Source organism: Synchiropus splendidus, chromosome 3 (assembly GCF_027744825.2).
Source record: "Synchiropus splendidus isolate RoL2022-P1 chromosome 3, RoL_Sspl_1.0, whole genome shotgun sequence".
NCBI lineage: Eukaryota > Metazoa > Chordata > Actinopteri > Syngnathiformes > Callionymidae > Synchiropus > Synchiropus splendidus.
In genome coordinates, this window is record NC_071336.1 from 22,581,904 (window position 1) to 22,603,789 (window position 21,886).

At 42.8% G+C, this 21,886-nt stretch overlaps 2 protein-coding genes across 2 annotated transcripts; one reads left to right on the forward strand and one right to left on the reverse strand.

Annotated features, from left to right (window-relative positions):
* Positions 1-9,863: 9,863 nt before the first annotated feature.
* On the forward strand, positions 9,864-11,751 carry ndufb4 (NADH:ubiquinone oxidoreductase subunit B4). Its single transcript, XM_053860868.1, has 3 exons — positions 9,864-10,084; positions 10,951-11,094; positions 11,593-11,751. The coding sequence occupies exons 1-3, from the start codon at positions 9,908-9,910 to the stop codon at positions 11,653-11,655; spliced, it is 384 nt and encodes a 127-aa protein (XP_053716843.1). The 5' UTR covers positions 9,864-9,907; the 3' UTR covers positions 11,656-11,751.
* Positions 11,029-20,201, reverse strand: hgd (homogentisate 1,2-dioxygenase). The gene is made up of 14 exons (XM_053860867.1): positions 20,060-20,201; positions 19,136-19,207; positions 17,976-18,064; positions 17,799-17,904; positions 17,607-17,660; positions 17,437-17,528; positions 17,288-17,322; positions 17,096-17,175; positions 16,387-16,486; positions 15,288-15,412; positions 13,778-13,882; positions 12,965-13,091; positions 12,389-12,570; positions 11,029-12,323 (listed from the first exon to the last, which is right to left on the reverse strand). The coding sequence occupies exons 1-14, from the start codon at positions 20,072-20,074 to the stop codon at positions 12,183-12,185; spliced, it is 1,323 nt and encodes a 440-aa protein (XP_053716842.1). The 5' UTR covers positions 20,075-20,201; the 3' UTR covers positions 11,029-12,182.
* Positions 20,202-21,886: the final 1,685 nt, after the last annotated feature.

Here is a 21,886-nt window from a genome sequence, read left to right on the forward strand (position 1 = left end):
TAACTCCATTCAGTCCGTGCGTGAGCCGTTATTTAGAGTCTCACTTTTTAGTTATATCTTCGACAAGTTTATTCCTCTTGTGCGTGTGTGTGTGTGTATCCTCACAACCGAGCTCTTTCAGTGTATTGCCACCTCGTGAGCTTAACTCCGAGTGTTTTCTGTTCTCCCAGTTTTTCTAGGCTGCAGTTCTAATTCGCCTCTGTTGTTTTTTCAGATTCTTCCCCAGTCCCTGCGTGCTGTTCCCGGTCCACATTTTGGTCCCGGCGTCCTTTCGACTGTGTGCTTATTGTTTGTTCATTCGATTAAATCTTGAAATTTAATCTCATGTCCTGTGCCTTCTGTCAGCCAACACTTCCTACACTTGGGTCCATTCATCCGGAATCATGACATGACAGAGATGATCTGATCAGGATTTTTGTTGCAGCAAACCGATACCAAGCAGCCAGAGTGTCGATCACTGATACTGATCACCGATACCGATCACATGGATTGACAATAAATTAATAATCAAAATGACGAGACCTCCTGAGCACATGATGTGCAAAAATGAACTTGAAATCATTTTAATTCAGACAGGTTTTTTTGTACCTCCTCAAGGTGGTAAAAATAGAAATCATTCTGTCTGGACAACTGAAAAACATTTAATTTGATGTGAGATGTTGCAGGTAAATCTCTAGAGACTGTGCTATGTTCATAAAATATTTACATATTGTAGCAGGACTCCGAGACAGAGAGCATTGCATTTATGAAAGTTCCCACTCCGGATGTTTTCAAAAGTTTCAGATTCAGGAGGCTGCAACGAATGCTGCACCTTTCGTTTCTGTTTCTGTTTCCACGTAAACAACACCTGAGAAAGGCTGGTCATCTACAGTAACCCTGTGAAATTAATAATTATTTCTTATCGCTCTGAATGTCATGCTCGGACCGGCTGCGGAGGGACCAGCAGTCTCACTTTCATGAGCCTGGAAAACTCTCCGTGCTCTGTCAAGTGCTGGTGCTTTAAAAGGCATGTTTAATTTACACAGCATTTTCCCGTGCATGTGCTGCAGGATGCAAACTTTACATGACAGATTGAAAGAACCTCCATAGCAGACATGCCGCTGCTGAGAGAGCAGCGAGTAGGGAGGAGTGGATGCATCACAACCAGCGAGGCTTCATCAGAGCACCGGCTGTCACACAGGATCAGTTGTTGTCATCGGTAGTGACAGGTAGTGATCGGCATTCACTGATCACGCTGAAATCGGCTTATCATGATCGGTGACCGATCGATCGGAGCATCCCTAAAAACATAACAGATACAAACAGGAATATTCTTTAGACTCACATCAGCAGCTCTGAAAAGGCTGAAAAAAATAAAAGCATTAAGTATTAATGGCCACTCTTATGGTGTCAAAATTGAAAATGGAAACAACATGTTTGATTCATTTGTCATTAATCGTGAGTTAACTCAGCATTCAATGCGATTAATTGAGATTCAAAATATCTTTGCCTTTCATAGCCTCAACTCAAAGAGCAATGAAAAGGCTGTCTCTGGGTTCATTTTGGAAGTGATAGATATATTATTATGTAATGTATGTAATGTAATGTAATTAACTGTTTATTCACAAAACAATTAAATTTAGGTACACTGTACTATGACTTGTTTATAGGAGTTTTGGATATAATTTGCGTGTATCTTGGGCAGATTTGATGCGAAATTGAAAGTCTTGTCAGGAACAAGAGAGAAACAAGAGTAAAGTATAAAAGCTTGTTTACTTTAGAAGGAATAGTGGATTCTATGATTTCTGGTAGGCAGTGCTGGGGAGAGACGATATTTTGGGCATATGAAATCCAACCATGACAGACTCCCAGGCCAGGACACAGGAATTTGTGGCATTAACCCAGTGACCAAATCGTGAATGTTTGGACATTTATTAATGGAAGGCTATTTGAAGACATAATTAAAGCTATCTCCGGCTGTTGTCGTAGATCTATCAGTATTTATACTGCGGCAGTTCTTCAAGGCACAAACGCAATTTCTGCAAACACACGACCCATCTGAAGTCTTTCCGGTTGGTTTCGTCAGCACAAACGGGCAGCCAGGAGAGACGTGACTGTGAAGCTACAAAGCAGAAGTCAGCCATTTAAAGGTTTCGTGACAGGTTCCAGACGAACTGCAAAAGGCAACAGAACCTGTCTCGGGAAATGTTCCTGTGAGATATGGATGGAACTTTCCTGCCGACATGCAATTCCACTGAAGTCCTTGTAGGGAGTGTTGTCAGCACACCCTGGCAAACCACCGCCAGGGGAGGTGTGATCATGAAGTGACAAAGTCAGATTCAGCAGTTTAACCTGTCGCCGAAGACTTCAGACAAACTCTCATCACTGCTTTTCATCAATGTGGGGAATATACAATATTGTTGTGATGTGGGCTGTAAAAACTGTGTCAACATGAACTGTCCTTAAAGCCCAAGCAGCATGAGAGTACAGCGGCAGACAATTTCTGATGTAGCATGTCTGACCTGCTGAAGAATCCAGCTGCACAAACAGGTGATTTGCTGCCTGTTTGCCTGATGTACGTCACACTGTGGAACACCATAATTATTTGGGAATGAGTGGTAGGAATGATTATATGACTCCTCTATCCCAGGGCTGGCCAAGCTGCGGCTCACGGGCCATTTATGGACGAACCTCTCCAAGGTGCATCATCAACCCAGGCCACATGCCGAACTCAAGGCCCGTGGGCCAAATGTGGACCGTCAAGTCTTACTCAGCCCCTCCAGGATGTTTCTATGTATTAATTTTGAATCATTGTTGCACCCCAAATTCCAGATTTTGAGGCAGATTGCTGAAAAAAATGTATATATATATATATATATATATATATATATATATATATATATATATATATATATATATATATATATATATATATATATATATATATATATATATATATATTTATATATCAAAATTATGATTTAAAAAAACGGTCCGCGTGCACTCCTTGTTTTAAGGTTAAGGAGACTAACAGACATTTACATTTACTGCTTTTTCCTATCTAAGAATGGCATTTAAAGACTTCAACAAAAGTGAATTTCAATTGACCCCCAACTTGGCTAGCGTATGAAATTTTGGCTACTTACTGTATGTAACTGAGTTTGACACCCCTGACCTAGAGTGTGGCAGTAAGAAACTGAAGTTAGGTGAATCTAACAATTGAGGCTCCCGCAAACACACAGTAGTTCTATGAAGTTAACATGGACAAACTCATCATAGACGGTGCCCAAGTATTGCCGTACGCAACACAGCAACAATACAATACAAGTCATAAACTATGTCCAAGATTTTGGAATGTTTTTGTACGTTAGTACGTTTGCGCTCTTAGTAAACAGCAACAGGCAACTGGCAGTCACAGAGCAGGGAGGACATGGAAACAAAAACTTGAATTTCAAGCTGGACCTAATTTCTGAATACCCTGCAAATGATTAAAAATTGAATAATAACCAAGACTCTTTGCTGTGGTTTCAAAACACAAATTGCATTTTGGATGCAGAAACGTCGTGTTGGAGAACTCGCTGAAGGCACAGCGTTCTGGATGAGCTGCCGATGTAGACATGACAAATGACTCCACACTTTTTGGATATTCTCACCAGAGCATTACTCAACTTCAGGGATGCCTCACGGGGAAGTTGTAGTCAACAGTTAGTCACTCTGTTCCATCTGCTCATCTTAACCACAGAGAGTAGCTGTCCACAGGAGGTCATCCCATAGAGACCTGATTTTCAACGGGCGCTTCTCGACCCAAATGTGGGTCGGACACCACTTTCAGATGGTCATGGTTAGTAAGCATCTAATAAGTATATAGAATTTTACTTTATTAAAGTATAATATATACACTACATTTAATAGATTTAAAATGCAAGTCTTTTCTAAACTCTGACAGAAGTGCTTATCTTACAAACTAATGACCGAAGTAAAACCACAACTACAACGTCACCCAAGCTTTAGCTTCTGGTTTGCTGGTCTCCATGATGAAAACTTCCTCCCCCTTTGACTTCATATTGATGAAACAAGGAAGAACTTCTGAAAAGTCACGCGCGCATCCTGGAGCCAACAGATCGTGCCACAGAACTGCATCGATCAAGCGTGTCGCCCCACCGCTCCTAATGATGTAATTGTTGAAGACATGGAGCAGTAATTAGGACACATGTGGATGTGGTGACAACAAAGCGAATGTGTTTGGCTCGGCTCGGTGCTCGCGGTCGTCTACTGATGTGTGATGTTGTTGTGTACTGCAGGGATTGAGTCATCCTACTGAGCAAAAAAAAGGACCACGATCTGAGTCATGTTGAGGTTTCTACCATATAGGACTGCGGCAGGAAATAGTGGAACTGGTGAGATGTAATGGGAATTTCCGTCAAATACTCCGTAAGCGCGTCCAATAACTGCGTTAGAACGAGTAGGAACAATATGGTCAGAGCGGAGAAAGCCTGGTCTGTGCCCCACCTATGCCACCTGATAATCCGCAGTCTTCTTCTGTATATCACTACCCAAAGCTCCTGACTGCACATCACCTATTGTTTTGAATTGTCTTCAGCCTAAACATCAATATCTATTTTATTCACTTCAAACTGACCCCAGACCAGGTCCACACATCACAGCTTTTCTCGCACAAGTGCCACTTTCGATCAGCTCAGACACAGAGCGCTGCCCGTCTCCCCTCACCTCCGATCTCTGGTGATATGACACTCCACCCCCTCGCCTTACAAACGCCTCTCTCTCCATCAGTCCAAAGTTGCTGCTGTCACAGCGCTGTCCCATCACGCTCTAATGAAGCACAGGGAGGAGGAGAAATATGTGGCATATGTGTAACTCCTCAGTGACAGCGCTGTCAGCCGGCTGACCTTTCAGCATGCACGCGAGCAGGAAGCTTATTTATGGGTCAATTCAGGATTCATTGACTTTTGAAGGCTCAGCTGGGTTCTTGTATCACATGAAGCTTCTGGCGTCACGTGCAGACACAGTCGGTCACTGGGTTTGTCACCTGCAAAACTGTTATTAGACCTGAACCTGAAGAAAACATTCTGACTGGAAAACTATGTAAATCCTACAGTAAAATATTGTTGTTTTAATTCACATGCGCAAAAACAAAATCAGCATGTAAATTAAAAAAGGCAGATTTGTCTTTGTGTGTCCACAAATTAATAACTAGCTGGGGTGTATTTCTAAGAAAGAAACCCAAGGATCTCATATTTAACGTGTAAACTGAAGGTAGAGTCTGGGCCAGGTTGAAAGTGTGTGGACAAGATATATCACGATAAGATGATAGGACTTTAGATTTCATTGTTATTTTGTATTCACAGGTTGAAGCTTCAACACACAGGATCCTTTCAAGTTGTCTGAGCAGCATTCACTTGTTCCACGATAACTCAATAATGCTACATCAGTGCTGAGTGTTCTTATGTTCAAGTATTTGACTAGAGTGAGGCACGTCTGACAAACGACTTGGCTCCTGTCATTGCTACCCACTGAATGCTTCCGATTCAACCTCAAGGTCCATTTATGCTCCCTTTACACCTGAAATTGGATCCATTCATCTCATATAAGTGATACCTTTGCTGATCACATGCTTTGATGCGATCTTTACATTGGTATTGTTGTACACCAATATATCCACCAGGGGGAGCAGCCTGCAGTCAAAAGTTTGACAACAACTAACTGGAAAACCAACATGGCGACTGTGAAAGAAGTAAAGTGGAAAACGCAGGCGCCATATTTGTGTCTTCTTTGTGTCTCATTACAGCTATATATCGGGTAGTAACAGCAACACTGCCCCCAAGGTTTCTGGCTGTACAACAGCAGTCCATACCTGAAAGCGTTGTGGAAACGTGCAGAAGTAGGGATGAAATTAACGCAGAGCACAGACAGAAAGTGACGTCTGTATCTGTATGTAATGTTGGGCATAAATGGGTGATAACCCAGGCTTGAACGCAAACAAAGTCCAATACTGTTTTTTTCATTAAAATATCAATGTTGTGCTGTAGTACTTCAAATATCAATGCAGTATAGTGAAATCAAGTGTTGTGATGTTTGACCATATTGATACTTTCTCATACATCTGCAGACTAATGCCGCTGATTTACTTTGGCAACTTCAGCAATAAACACAACTGGAAGCTGTCAAAAGCCTGAGTTCATCTGAGATGAAAGCAGTGTGAGACTGAGGGAATGTGATCTGTTTGTATTGTTGCTGACCTGGAAATCATTTAACTTTAACGTTATGTGTGGTACTTTTTATGATAATAATCATAGTAAGTAGAATCAACACCAATTTTCCTCAAGAAACTATTGGCAGACTTAACTCCACATGGAGGGACCTGGTGTGTTGTTTCTGGAGGGTGTATGGCTGGTGCTTCAAACTCTCCCAGTCTCTCACTCTCTCAAACTGACATCTCTGTTTGATCTCCTTCAGGTCAGTCTGCGTGGTGAGACCCAAGGCCCTGCTCTGTTTGTCTTGTCACAGAGTTTAAGTGAGAAAAACTGGACCATCATCTAACCCCTGGTAAGTCACTGTTAAAAAATGTCTTATGTTCCATGCCCCGATGTATAAAATATGTCCGACTCTGCAGAACAGACTGCAAGTTCTGAACTTTAATTCATCAGCAAATGTTTCCTTGACAGACGTCTGCTGAGTCGTCGACTTGAACGGTCCCTGCTCTGAACAAAATAGTGCTGAATCGGATCAGTTTACACTGGACGGACCCACGCTTTGCTGACTTATTAGGAGGGGGACACGTTCAGAAAGGGAATCGATTTCCCCACCGTAGATTGCAAACACAGGAAAATATGACAAGAGAAAAGCTGCTGCATTTGACTGTATTTTAAGCAGCTGAACTCGCATGAACAAGGTCTTGCTGCAGCGCAAGAGCAGTCAGGATTGGTTCATCTGAGGCCAAGTGTGCTGGACGTGATCTCTGGCCTGACACAAAGATTGTAGCAGGCTGTGAAGTGGACAGAGCTGTCAGAGAAGATAGGAGCCACAAGGTCACCACGGAGAGTCGGATACCAAACGAGGAATCCCATGGAGCCCGAGGGCTTCCAAAATAAAGCCGCAAAACTCCATATAAGGCAACAATGTCTCCTCACAAGCACAGAAGATGAGAGGGATGCAGAATGGAAATGCCGACGGTGGTTTGGGTGGTACAAAAGCGTGGTTGGAAATAGTAGGCTGCCTGCTGCATCAATGGCATCGAGTGAGCTTTGAACTGTCGCTATGATGCTTTGTTGATGAAAACAAAGATGTGAATTACACAGTCTTCAGGGTATCATGCCGTGGAGGCACCAGTTATAGACGCATGAGGTCATCAGTGGCCATCACATCAACGGCGAGTTTTAGTTCTTTATTGACATTCAACAGTCCAGTTCACCTTCTACTACTTTGTCAAGAAGGACCTTACAATTGGAACTAGAATGTATAGATTTCCTTCATTCACCTTTCACCTTCAGCTCTCACCTTTAAACTCTACATTTCAGCTTGTTTCTGGTCACAGAAACACAGAATGATTTAATAAAGTGTCTGCACATTATCAAAGTGCTTTATTGTCTTATCATTTCGCTGCTACTGTAAACAGTTTCACTCACATGTCCATCCAGTCAGTAACACATCATCTGACACAGTACTTTCCCCGTGGAAGAACTAAAATGTATTTCAGGATCCTCATATCAAACACTAAAATCTTAATAAATCTGTGCCTTACAAACCCAGAGGGAGACAGAAGAGAGACATGTGTAGTCTTCGTCCCTTTGCCCTGAAACTTCCCAAAATGTGTTTCCACACTTGTTAGTCCTGGGTGCCAGCCAGGGCAGAGGCATTAATAATTCATAAGGAGCTAAATCACTGGCTGCATATTAGAAAAGATAGAGGCAGCTCACTCCCCGACTGACTTCTCGACTCATAAATGGATGCTGAAAACTTCAGAGAAGGTTTTACTAGAGAAGCATGAAGAGAACTTTAAATCACTTGGCTGCACAGAGGCAGAGCAGTAACGCTTGGTGTTCTCAGCATCAAAGAGGTCTCTGCCCTGCTGGAACCACAACAGTGAAAGGAACAAATGAGCAGTTTTTCAGATCAAATGCTATAATCCAGTTGAAATCATTTGTTAGATGTCAGTTGAGCTGGAACTCCTCAAGCGTCAAGATAAAATAAGAATAATGTTCACCATTCCATGAACTTCAGGCTTCATTTGTAATCTCAAGTGTTCTGAGGCGTAGACTCTCCAAAACTTACACCCATCACCACCAGTAGCAGGCCAAAACTTTGGAAGAGGCAATAAAACGGAGCGCTTGGTCCTGCCAACGAGACGAAAACAGCAAAGATCAAGATATCCCTATGATAAGACCTCACTAAAATAGATTTAAATATACATCTCTAGTCATTCTGGTGAGTGCATTCGGCACAGCTGTGGCCGAAAATCTCACAGTTTGTCGAATTATAACCAAAAACAAAAACGTATTCGGTCTCCCTGCCTTGTAATGATGCGATGTTGGTGGGGAGGAAAAGGGACCGCATGGATGGCACCGGAGCAAAGTTGGTTTATCTCAGTGAGACGTTGAAAGACTCACAAGTCTTGAACGTCAGCTCACTGAAAACGTTACCAGAGACTGCCCTCTAGTGGACATTGTGTGTCAGGAAATGTGACATCAACTTCAACCCAGCGCAAATACAGTTCGGTGTAACATTAAAAAAAACACTATACCAAGTTTGGTTGCCGGAGAAATGATAGGTCATATTTTATTGATGATATGGGATGAATACCGTCCTTGTTTGAATACAGCAGTGTTGTTGGCATTGATTTTTTACGGAAGCAAAATTATTTGATGGGTGAATTATAGATTCGCATCCGAGCATTGCAATAATGTAATCCATATAATTTCAAATCAATATCAGTCATTTATATTATATTTTTATTGAGACGATCAATAAGACAGACTGCCACTGTTTTAAACACAGGTTTAAAAGATATTGGTTTATGTATGTCCTGTTTGTTTGTTATAAATGTCTTTTGTCTAAAATTAATCAAGATCTTTGGAATTCGTTAATTGCACTTTGAGTTGCTGCTTTGCGATGAGTCGTCGTCCTCTTCCTGCCAGGAGCTGGAGGAGAAGGAGAGGTGGCTGTGGTGCTCCTCGCCCCGCACTGCCGTCACCCGCATGGTCTGCCTCAGGACGGTCTGGTACTTCTCATTCAGCCGCTGCACGGCCGGCTCGCTGCTGTCACACTGGGCCTTCAGCTTCTTCATCTCCTCGATGAGCCAGGTGTTTTCCTGCTCCACCCGGTTATGTTTCATCCGGTGCACGTCTCGGGACCTGCGCAGCCGCTCGAGCGTGTGAGCGGCGGACGCAGCCGCGCGCTTGTACTCGTCTCTTTCCCGCTGCGCGTTTTTCAACTGTCGCTCCACGCGCTGGTTCTGGATGTACACGTCCGGGACCAACCCAACTCGGTCCACGTCCACCAGTCCCTTGTCGAGCAGCTCAGTCCACTCTGTTTGGAAGCAGTCCAGGGTCTCCGTCATCTCCATTTGACAGAGAAAGTTGCGTAAGAAGTCGTCCACGGTCTCCGGCTGCGTGGAGGCCTCGGCGGCGGCGGCGGCGCTGCTCCCCTCCACTCTCTGCTGGATGGCTCGCACCATCGCCTCCAAGTCTTCCTCTCCCTCTTCCAAACTCCTCTCCTCCTCCATGGATACTTCTTCATACTGGAAGTCGTCATCGCTCTCGGTGACGACACTTTTGGATAACTTGGCGCTGCTTTTCTTAGCGGCGCTCATTTTGGTCCCACACTCGACCAGCGTTTGACTCGTTGCTATGGTGATTTGAAATCTCGCGAGGTTTGCTCAATTCTCGTCAGTCTGCGGTGACGCACAACAATCATGGCGGACTATAGAGAGGCGCCCTTGGCCACTCGGCCCAAAACACTGGATCCTAACGAATATTTTAACCTTTCCCCGGAATACCGACGGGCAGAAGAGAGTAGAGCCGCCCTACGGTCGAATCTGAAGAGGCAATATCTGGTGCAGCTCAACAATCCGCACCGGAAGGAGCTAATTGTAAGTTGCTAACTGCGACCTAGCAATGTCACCCTTCAAAACAAGGCTAATAGTAGCATGGAACACAGCTCCTTATTCACTCGCACTAAAAAAACTGTCCGCATGTTTTGACATCATCTTTGCACAGAAAGAAAATTCTGCTCCCGCTTGCTGGCAGGGTAGAACTTATCTTTATGTGCCGTTTATCGCTGGTACCGTAAGATGAAAGACATTCCTTAAGTCACAAAGACCACAAAGTACCAATATTTCTGACAGAAATAATGCACTGTCTGCTTGGTTACTGTTCGCCGTGATAAGGTCGAGTCGCCTGTTTAGTAGTGACTAAAATCACCTGTTAGTTCCGCAATGGAGAAGTTGGTTTTACGTGAAGTAATGACAATTTTCCAGTAGTATTTTTGCAGAATTGTTCTTGTAAATTGGACCGTTTAAGTACTCTATGCGCAAAAAAAGCTGCGTCTTAAACGTACTTAAACAGAAGTATAAGTACGCTGTTTTTTTCTTATTTCATCGTCACTGCTGCGACATTTCTGTTAAATCCCCCCTGATTTTAAGGAGCTCTGACTTTACTTTCAAGTTGGATAGCTAGTGCTTTGTGAGTAGTTCATAACCAGTAACCAGCAAGCTCTATTTCCATACCGTGTCCAATCTTTACTCGTCGTCGTCCTCCTGTATTTCATTGGCTTTCAAGACCAGATATATTTGTGTATTAATTCCGTTAATCCTCTGAAGAAAAAGCAGTGCTTAGACGTGATTGGTTCTTATCTCATCCAAGTAAAGAAGACATGAAGACCATCAGCTTGTAAATATGTTTATGTTTAGCTTGCAGTATGTACTCAAACAACTTTCCTTTGCTATTGTCTCAACAGGAAGATCCTGCTCTGACACGATGGGTGCACGCTCGTGCTAACCCATACCCCTACTTCAGACCCACCTTTAAGACCTCCCTGATGGGCTTCATGTTTGGAATTTTCCCGCTCTTCGGCCTCTACTTTCTCTTCAAGACAGACAGGGTACATGCCTCATTTGTTTTGTCACACTGTGTCTAACTAGTGGCTGAATGCAAATTAAGCGTCAAAAGTGTTGTTTTCTATGTACGTATGTGAAAGGTGCTGATGTAATTGAGGAAAGCCTCACAATGGCATTGTTGGCAAATTTACAAGAGAATCACACAAAAACACCAGACACTTTTTATATAAAAAAGGCAATTTAGTTAAAAGTTCCTCTTGCTTCTCACCGAGCTGGACATTTCTTCTGTCATCGCAGCTGCATTCCGATTTAGAAATGAAAGCCTCTGCTGAAAGGATGTGTGCCTCCTGCATTGTGATGGAGATTCACTATCTAAATCACAGAATGGGCACAATAGTCAGTCTTTCATAGGCTGGTGAGAAAAGAAAAATAAAATGTCACATTTCACTGTAAAGGAAATGTCTTCAAGGTGAACAGGGAGCTAGCAGCTGTTGTCATGGAAACTGTTTGGAATACACATTCTTCTGTGTTTGTTTTTACAGGACAGAAAGGAGAAGAGGATTCAAGAGGGACAAGTGGATCGCCGCTTCCATCTAACCAAATGAGGCCCACTGTAAAAAGCCCACCATGTTATTATGATGTAATTATTAACACAATAAAGTTATCTTGTCAAAACTGTTCAATGATTTGTATGTTGTGGCTGAAAGGTGACTAATTTTGAGTTCAGTGAGCTAAAGGGAGAATACAGCTTGTGAGGAAATCCATATCAGTCGTTCGGTTCTATACGTTTGTTTCCCCTACCCTGGCCGTGAATTCGGGTCACTACTGAAATAACGTGAAGGTGATGAATCTCCAGCGTCTGTCATGGTGATGCAGTGAAGAGAGCTTCTTGAGTCCTGGTGAAACAACAGCTCACTGAAGAGACCCCAAAAGAGGCATTTTAAATCCTAGATGAACCAGTAGTGTGTGTCAGGAATGGAAAAGAGGTGTATATACATGAATGGAGTAAAATATCAGAACTATGATTTGTTCAATTGATCTGTATGTTTTCTCTCTTCGACCACACAAAAAATACACTGACTGCTTGATTTATTGAAGTAGCCTTATGGCTTTGTTTTGTTAGCAGAGGTCTTCAGTGTTTGGGCTTCCAGTTGGGGTTAAAGTGACTGCGGAGGGTTTCCCAACACTGGTAGTAGCTCTTGTCAAGCTTCTGACACGTCTCCAGACCCCACTTGGTCACGGCCATGCTGAAGGAAGACTCGAACATGAAGGCCTGGCGGAAGCAGACATCATCTGTAAAATAACTGTTCTTGCTGTGACGTTGTCACTTCTACCTACCATGGTGCCCTCTGCAATACGCTCAGGTTTAAGCTCACTGGTGCTGTTCTTCTCAAAGCATTCAGCGTCCGGGCCATGAGGCGTCATCATGCTGTGCAGACTGGCACCTCCAGGCTGGAAACCCTCCTCTTTGGCTTCATAGTGACCCTTGATCAGTCCCATGAACTCACTCATGCAGTTGCCTGGGTACACAGGAAGGGGGAGCTATGACACTGTACAGCATGGGAGTGAAAGGCGCGTGAGACAAGGGGTGCTTCGGGGAGAGGAATCTTCCATTGCCTTACTGTTTACAATATGTTCAGTGTGTCGCATATATATATATATATATATATATATATATATATATATATATATATATATATATATATATATATATATATATATTTTTTTTTTTATTTTTATTTTTTTTTTTTTTTTTTTTTTTTATTTTATTTTTTTTTTTTTTCAAAGTTCAAAGATATGCAATCCTATTCACAAATCCGTGAAAATAAACTTTTACTGTGCAGCATGACGCATACTCATTTTAAGAGGATCATCATCATCATTGACTGTTGAAAGCAGGCTGTGAGGTCTTACGGTGGTAATAAGGTGGGCGGAAGGTGTTGTCGGCCACGCCCCACCGAGGAGGGAAGATGACAAAGTCAGCAATGGCAACTCCTGGACGAGTGGACTTGGCTGTCAACACCGTAAAAATGGATGGATCCTTCAGACAAAAGAAAGGTTAGAACATTTCCCCCAGTGGATTTTAAAGGTTGAGAACAACAGAGGTAATGTTCAGTCGAGAGTCCCGTCCTGGCAGATTAGCCAATAGTTATTGAGATGGAAGGGAATTAAGAGCGGGTGAGAAAATACTTTGGGTTCAATTGTCTTATGAGACAGAGTCGGTGGTGAACCATAAAGATACTCTGTGTGAAAAAAACTACAAAGCAGACCAATAATGACTGTAGAATTATGACCATTTGACTCACATCTCTAGTATAAAGCTACCCTTCTTAACTGCAGTGGTCCGCGCCCATCGAGGACGGTCCAAAGACGTAAAAGCGTTGAGCATGAAATGAACCGTGTGCAACCGAGGCTCACAGATCTCCCATGGGAGCGACATCTAGACAGGAATTGCCAATAATGGACACTTAAACATCAAATGGTGGCAGCACTTCCACCTAACTGGCATGTTATTGGCTGTGGATTGAGGTCAGCTCGAGCACTCAGGCTGGTCAGCGTTTACTGTATGTTGGCTTAAGCTGCTTTCCCGTAACCCTCCACAAAAGCTGCAATTTTGGCAGCAAAATGTCGACCCACGCAACATAAAGCATGGCAGCAGACCTAACGCCTACCCACACACAACCTGAGTATCACGGACCACATGGCCCCGGTCAAGTCTGGACTCACGGCATGGTCGAAGGCCACACAGTTGATCACCATGAAGTTCTTCAGGCTGTACTTGTACGGTGTGTAGTTCCCGTGCCAGGCGACCACATTGAACGGCGAGAACTCCTGGATGCGGCGCGCACACACACAGAGAAGAAAACAAATGAGCCGAGTCTACCCAGACGCCCAACACAAAAGACTTTAAATTGAGCTTTTCACAGTGAAAAGGAACAATGAATAATGTCTTTGTAATCTTAAATTCTCAGAGAGATTGCTGCTTGACATAAAGAGGGAAAAAAATGGACGTAATGAAAAGGACCGAGAAAGAAAGTGCGCTTCTTTCATTCTATGTTCTATTCCGTTCCCCCTGTTCTTTGTGATACCAGGCTCCAGGTATTATGGGGTAATTGGCTTCACAATCAAACTTTCACAAACTTTGAGCATTTTGACGGTCACGGCAGCGTAGTTATGGATGGGTGGGTGGGGGCTGTAACAGTGAGTGCAGAGATTTATTTTTATCTGGATTGTTAAAACCGCAGCAATTTCATAGAGTTTCTCTCCTCTGATAATGTCACTGTGAAAAGACAGAAAAGATTCAACAGCAGCCCTAAAATCAATATAGTTCATTACAACTCAGCTCCCTTCTGAGTGACCTCTGCGCTCCTTTCTTACACACTGGCTGCCTGACACGCACAGAGCATCAAACTCCGCACACAATGGGAGAATAAAAACACAGTCATCAGTATAGCCTTGTGGTAAAGGTAATTACTTGAGCGTTAATTCAAGGCAACTTTGAGAGATTTGATTAAAGTGAACGATGGATAAAAAGTGCTTTAACATACACACACGCACGCACGCACACAGACACACACAGACCTACAAAACATATTGGTCCAGTCAAGCAAATAATAAGTTAATTTGAGCAATTTCTGTGCTCGGCAGGGGAACAAAACAGCAGGACAAGGCAGAACAGCAGCATCTTCCCCGAGGGAAGCCCTGCCACACTTTATTGTCCGCCTCCTCAGCCTTCAGGCTCCCGGACGCCTCACCCCAGCCTCTCATATGGAAATAGCACAGAAGAGAAACAAAGTATCTTGCAGTGGTTAATGAAGTGACTCAGTGCAGTGGGACTGAGTCAGATCCTCTGCGATACTTCCCATCTCCTGCCAGACAAACCGCCTTGATCCTCCCGTGAGTGAAGGGAACGCTTCACTTTTTTGGAAGCAGTTTCTGAGACAGATCTTCCTCATGTCCCTGTGTGTGACAGCAGACAGCCTCAACTAATAATGAGTGATTACGACTCACAGGGGAGTCTAGGCAGAAACCCGCAGGAATGAGCCACAAACTGCCGTAATATTAAATCATCTGGGATGGCAACTCAATCTGCGGGAGCCGCTAATGGATCATATGCTTCGCTTGGACAGGTTTCGCTCGGATGGAGTTTACTGAAGCAAACACGCAGCTAACCGGGGTAATAGGGGTGTGTGTGTGTGTGTGTCCATGTGAAACCAGAAAGCCATTAGAGAAGCACCTGTTGACAAGCGAAGAGCTTTCCCTGATACTTGTTGATGACAGTGTAACCGGTGGCCACCGTGCGATCCTCGTACCACGCCACCGGACACTGGAAGTCTCTGGGGTTGGCCAGACCGTTGGCTCCTGCAACACAAACACACCTGTTCACACACTCCGTCGCTTTCCAGTTATTGCCCCGGGTTGTCATCCGCTACAATATCTTACACTAAGGTTGATTTATGAATCTCAATTGTCTGTAAGTGTGAGAGTAATAGACCGGTGACCTGTCCAGGGTGTCCCCTGCCTCTTACCCTGTAGATAGGAAATACTATGAGATGGATCGCTGTTGAAGCCCCTTCACTGCAGAGAATCGAGTCCCTGTGACCCCTCACCCAGGTCAATGTGCCCAGACCTTGAGGCTGACAATATGAAGAGTCTGATGATCATGTACAGTGAGTTTCTGGAGTAACCCAATACTCAAGTCATGTTTTATACACTCGTTTTTTTTTTAACTATAATACCTAAATACAGTAGGTATACACATAAGCATCTCCATCTTTTACAACATGATCTAGACCAGTGATTCTTAACCCGTGAGGGCCTCAAGACGCTCAGTTTTAATACATTAGACACATATGGTAGCTGTAGTGTGTTACTGAATCGATTTGACAGCTGCACATGTTTGATAGTTACCAACTATGCATTTGTTCTGGGAAAGGTGAGCCCCGAGATAAAGGTTAAGAAACCCTGATCTAGACAGACTTAAGATGTGATTTTTGATTTTGTTGTCAAATCCCAAACTTGACCGTGTGGTTTTGCGATTTAAATTGTTTGTTATCATCTCTCTATTGTCTTTGGCGAGTAGCTGGGACAGTCTCAAGCTAGTTGCTGACCATATCAAGGGAACAAGCCAAAGACATGTTAGCCTGCCACTGTAGAATTACCTGGCGTATGGTTGTCTTGAATAAAGCCCAGCGTGTGGACAATTAAATAAGATCATTATTTTGGGGGCAATGTTCCCAGAGGTCTGAGATTACATCATTGACGATTGAATTTTGGTCTAGATTGGGTCTTTACAGCAGCTGTGGACACCAGTCCATTTGGCCACGCATACACACCAATAGGTCCAAGATCTGGTAATTCAAAATGGGCTCCATAGACCTCCATTATGTATCCTCTGGTTTCACCAAACACATCCACACTGAAGCGCATCCCTTGCTGCGGAGAAATGAAATATAAGTGACACATGAAATCAAAATACGTTGGGATACAAAGTTCATCAAGTTGGGAATGGAGCGCTGCTGAGGTGCATTTAGATTATGTCCATATTTGCTGTCAAGGGCTTCAAATATGCAGGATGTAATATTAGAAATTAAAGTCTGAATCAGTCGTAGGGTATTTACATGGTTGATGAAAACAGTGGCCGCAAGATGACGCTCTTGAAAGTATGTGAGGCTTCATTGAATTATTTGCGCAAATCCAAACATTTTATGGCAGACAGTGCCATCTGGTGGCCTCTGAAAATCATGAGGCTGTTTCATGAAACCTTGTAACCCTTCACTAATAGAAAATAAGATCCAACATTAGGCATTCTTATTTGGATTTGTTTCTCCTTTTATCTCCTACAATTCCATCAAAATAGGAATATGTGGTTTGTATTTCTAGTCTGTGTACATTTTCATCAAACACTCTTCTTTCAATCATAAATGTGTTGCTTCAGCCAATTAAACTCATTTTCACCAAGGCTACGATACAAGGTCGCTCAAAGTGCTTTTCTAAATCAGTGACTTTGAGACCGAAGAGCTGGGAGAGCCACAGAAAACCCACCTGAATGACACAGATCTCATTTGGTTCCACTTTCATCTTCCCAAACTCGGTGGTGATCAAGATCTCACCCTGCTGTGGGACTGAAGGAAAACATACCCCAACAGATGGCGATGATACGAGGGCAACTCTGAATTGAGCTATCACCCATCTGATGATAGATGACGTGAAAACATGGAAAGCTCTTTTCCTCACCAATCAGAAAGTCTCCATCTGAGTTGTTGAAGCACCTGAAACAAGGAGAAAATCACAAAGAGATGGGAAATGAAGGGTGATGCTGCCTCTTGATGCACCAACATCTATTTGTGACACGATGGGAGATTTGAAGGCAAATGGAGGCTCACTTGTCCACCATGGAGCTGTTGCACATGTACACGTGGATGCCAATGCCACAGCGGGACTTTGAATCACCTGCACCACAGATGGTGTGAAGACCCTGAAGGTGGAGGGCAGATAGACAACCTTGCAACAGTCTTTATTATTCAGAAATGTGCGGATAGTTTGTTTGACTTACAGCGACAAAATCCACTTTCTGGTCTTTGGGAATGGAGAAAGGATGCCATCGCATCTGAAAGCCCAATGCAAATCTGGTCAACGGGACTTTATGTCATTTTTTTAATAGAAAGCCTTCCAAATGCAGCTTCATCCTTTTGATGAAATAATAATAGCTGTTAACATTCTGGCTTCAGCGTATTATTCCTCTCACCTGGTTAGGATCGGGCTCAACCTCGTTCCAGTTCTCTGTCAGGTTCCCACAGGGCAATGGAGAAAAAGGCTTGTGCTTGACAGATGGCAGGATACGGTACAACCAGCTGGAGACCAGAACAGAAATCATAATGTCTCATATTCAAGTAACCAGGCAAAGAGAAAAAGCCACGGCTACCTCCTTTTATTGGCTGATCGGGGGCAGGTGAAGGCCGAGCCGGAGAGCTGCTCAGCATAGAGGCCGTAGGGACAGACCTGCGGGTTGTTCTGCGAAAGCAATGTTGCAGAGGACACATGGATGTATGCAAGCTAATGGCTATAATAAGTGACCCAATGCATTCTGTTCATGAGAGTAAGTCATGTAAACGCAATCCTGCAATGTGCAGTTTAGTGGCCGATCAAGCCGAAAGAAAGGACGTGTTGGAAAGCAAAATGTGATGGGATGATGGGAAAACTGATGGAAATAAAAATCTAGTGAGGATATTCTGTGCGATTATGAAATTACATAATAACAAATATATGCAAAGAAAGTAGCTTTGTTGTGTCTTATTTGATTTAAAACACATTCCATTTACAGATTTCTGATGTGTCTCATACATTTCAAAATCTGTTTCCAATTCCAATGTATTTTAAGGGACAGAAAATACCCCAAAATAAATAAATATACAAGTATATATATATATATTCCGGGTGTAAATAGTGTACAGACTGAGCACAGGTCTGGTTTAGGGGCTCAGTCCGTACACTACTACAGTAACATCCATATTTAAAAGGGGTCAAGCAGCTCCAACAATCCTCTAAAATGGTCTCCCCCTTTAATATCAGATGTGATCTCTGTGCCCCCTGCAGACACTATTTCATCACCACCAAACAGATACCACTTTCATACCATCTGCATCTGACGGAGTTGGAAACGTCACTTTCCCACCATCTTAGCTCTAGTATCTTCAAGTATATTGTCCGAAGAGCAAGGAAGGATTGAGTGAGAGATCAACAGATGGGTCCGTCTGCATCCCTTCACTCACCTATGGTCATCAAGTTTGGCTTGTGACACAACATGATGGTTCTCCACAGTGGATCAGTGGAATAAAGAAGACTAGACCACTAACTTCTGTGTCATAATCCTGCTGTTTTTTTGCAAGTATTTCCAAATTTTTGCAGGTCCGTTACATCAGTAGGTCATTTTGCATGGCGCTGCGGCTCAGCTGTGGGTGAGACGTTCAAATGTATATGTGTGTATATAGCGACAATGACTTTGCTTTTTTTTTATCCCCCTCAAATCCAGCCACAGCCCTTTATATTAAGACGTGACGAAGAGGAAAACGGGGTGTGACGTACCTGTCCCTCCGGTAAGGACCCAGGATGACGAGGATCTTCAGATGAGAACTCGTTGCCAAATCCACTCAAGTACTGGAGAAGAGAGAAATCGACAAGTGCAGTTGAAAAACAAAGCGCTCTCAGGTAAACACCACGCAGCTTCATTGTAATGCAAAATAAATGTGTTCATGCTGGTTACAATTAAATTCGAAGGCTTGTCATTAGGACCTGTCTTTTTCCTAATTGTTGTCATATTGATTCACATTAGACTTATAATAAAAACAAACCACAGTCATGCTAAATCTCCCCCTGACAGCCAAGCCATTATTTCACGTTATTGTGTTGGTAATTACACTAAGATCTGGTAAACGACTCGATCAATATTTAATTCATGAGACGATTTTTCTCCACCTTCAGATGTCAGTCAACACACACGGACTGACATATTGCTGAGTCATGGTCAGAATGAGGAAAAGACACTGATGTTTATAGTTTCCAGATGTGTGTGGTCATGTGCAAGTAAGTCTGCATTTTTTAAATCATTTTGATATTTTAATAGTATTTTATATAACTCTTTTAATTTGTTCTGTTTTTTTAAACATCATAGTTATGACCACAGAATTAATATTTGTACACAAAAGCTTGGCAGGATGAATTGATTGAATGTAAAAAAAAGAGACACAAAAAGCAGAAAACAAATCCAGTTCACATCTGGGCAGCTGCTGAATGCAGCCTTCTGATTGGTCAGAGCTCAAACCGCCCATCTGTAAGCATATTCACTTTAAACTAAGATCCTAAAACCCGACCTGCTTCTGTATTCCAAATATGGTCCCACTAAATCGTAAAAAAGTCATGTACCTGTTCTTCAGCTAATCCTCTGTGACTTTAAAGAGTTAAAACCCACAGTTTTGGACAGCAGAATGCTCAGATCAAGAAACGACTCACCTCAAGTTCAGACATCCTGTGTGTTGCCTTCTTGCTTGTGAGTTGTCCAGAGATTTTAGATGAACTTGCAGTGTCTGAAAACAGCACCCGGTGCAGACTCGGACCTAAATCCAGTGTGTCTTGGTAAAGAGGCTGCAGACAAGGGGGCTGGAGTTTTAAACTCTGCTCTTTCTCAACCTGGGTTGAATTAACTGTGACGCAACAACCGCTGGCAGCCAAAAAAAAAGTCAGCAAATAAGTATCAAAGCTTTCAAGTCACATTAGAATGAAGCTTAATTTAAAAGACAGTATTTATAAGGAACCTGGTCATAACCAAATTACACTTTATATCCATAGTGTTACTTGTGCTTTACATGAACCATTTGGGGAGTGTGACACCTCTGCCTGTCACAGGAAACACAGAGCAGAACACACTTTCATGATACGGCTCTTAGCTTCACTCATGCAGGACATCCCAAAAGGGTTAATCATTGAATGGAAGATCAAGTCGATGTTTTCCAGTGATCTACTTTTGCACTGACTTGACTAAAGATGACTCTAACAGGTATGTGGCATGTACCGAGTACTTTGCTAAGAGCCTACTTGTCATGTTGTTTGTCTTTGTGTTTGTCTGTCCATCCTTTAGCAGAATAACTAAACTTACTTCATTGAAATTCTTCATATCTACAAGGGAAGGAAGAGAGGATTACATGAACATGTGATGATGTTGAAGATAGCTATCATGATCCAGGTAGGTTTTGAAGGACTGGTCACTTCCAGAACTAGCAAAAAGCACAATAGAAAACACACCTTTGTAAAACACATGCAATTGAATTGCTAAACTTAAACCACTTCCATGTGACTGTGGTAACAAGATGAGTGACTGGCGTTGAATCGACACTGCATGTTGTGCAGTGTATTGTACTACTGCATGAGGCAGACATATCTCTGAGTACCTTCCTAGGTACTCAGTACCCAGTGCTCATCATCCAAACATTTGTTTTTGTTGGGTTTGTGTTCATGTTGAGATCATGCAAGACTTACACGAGTCACAAACCAGCAACAGTATGTTCCTCAGGGATGCAGGCGAAGTGCAATGCCACCACAAAAAAGAGCTCTGATGTTTGGACCTATCTTTGTCACCGTAGACACATTAATGTTGATTATTTCAGTGATGAACCAAACCAGCAACAACAACAATAACAATATTTTTTGCAACGAGTTTTCTGATTAGCCACCTTACCATGTTTTAAGGCTCTGTCAGTTCATTTGTAAACACAATAACTCCAAAACAGATTGACATAATTCCATGATTTTGGTGGTCTGTTGTTCCAAAGATGCCCTGATTCCTTGTCTATTGCTTCCTGCCATCTGACCAGCTCCGTTTTAAATCTATCATATTAAATCATAAATAAATCAATGTTCAAGTGTCTAAGGGGATTGATTGTGGATTTATGTGGATTATAATGTCTTCAATTTTTTTTTTAATTCATCAGTCGTTGCTGCTGGCTGTGTGTGTGTTGACGGTGCTTTGCAACACTACTACCACCTGCTGTCTCATTGAGCTCATTGCAATCTGAATATATCATATAGCTTAAAAAAAACAAAAAAAAACAAGCCGAGCAACAAGATCAGATAATCAAAACTTTATAAGTACGCAGGAGTAAGCGGCCTGGTGGAGGTATGTACTGGCCCAGTATCTTTCTAGTTGATGCTGGTTCATGGTCTTGTTTTACTTTATTCACTGGACCCAGCCAAACATCCAAGTCTCATTAGTAAGCAATATATGATGGTCCATTTCCATTCTTCTTCTTTCCTGTTGATCTCAGACATATTTATGATATCAGT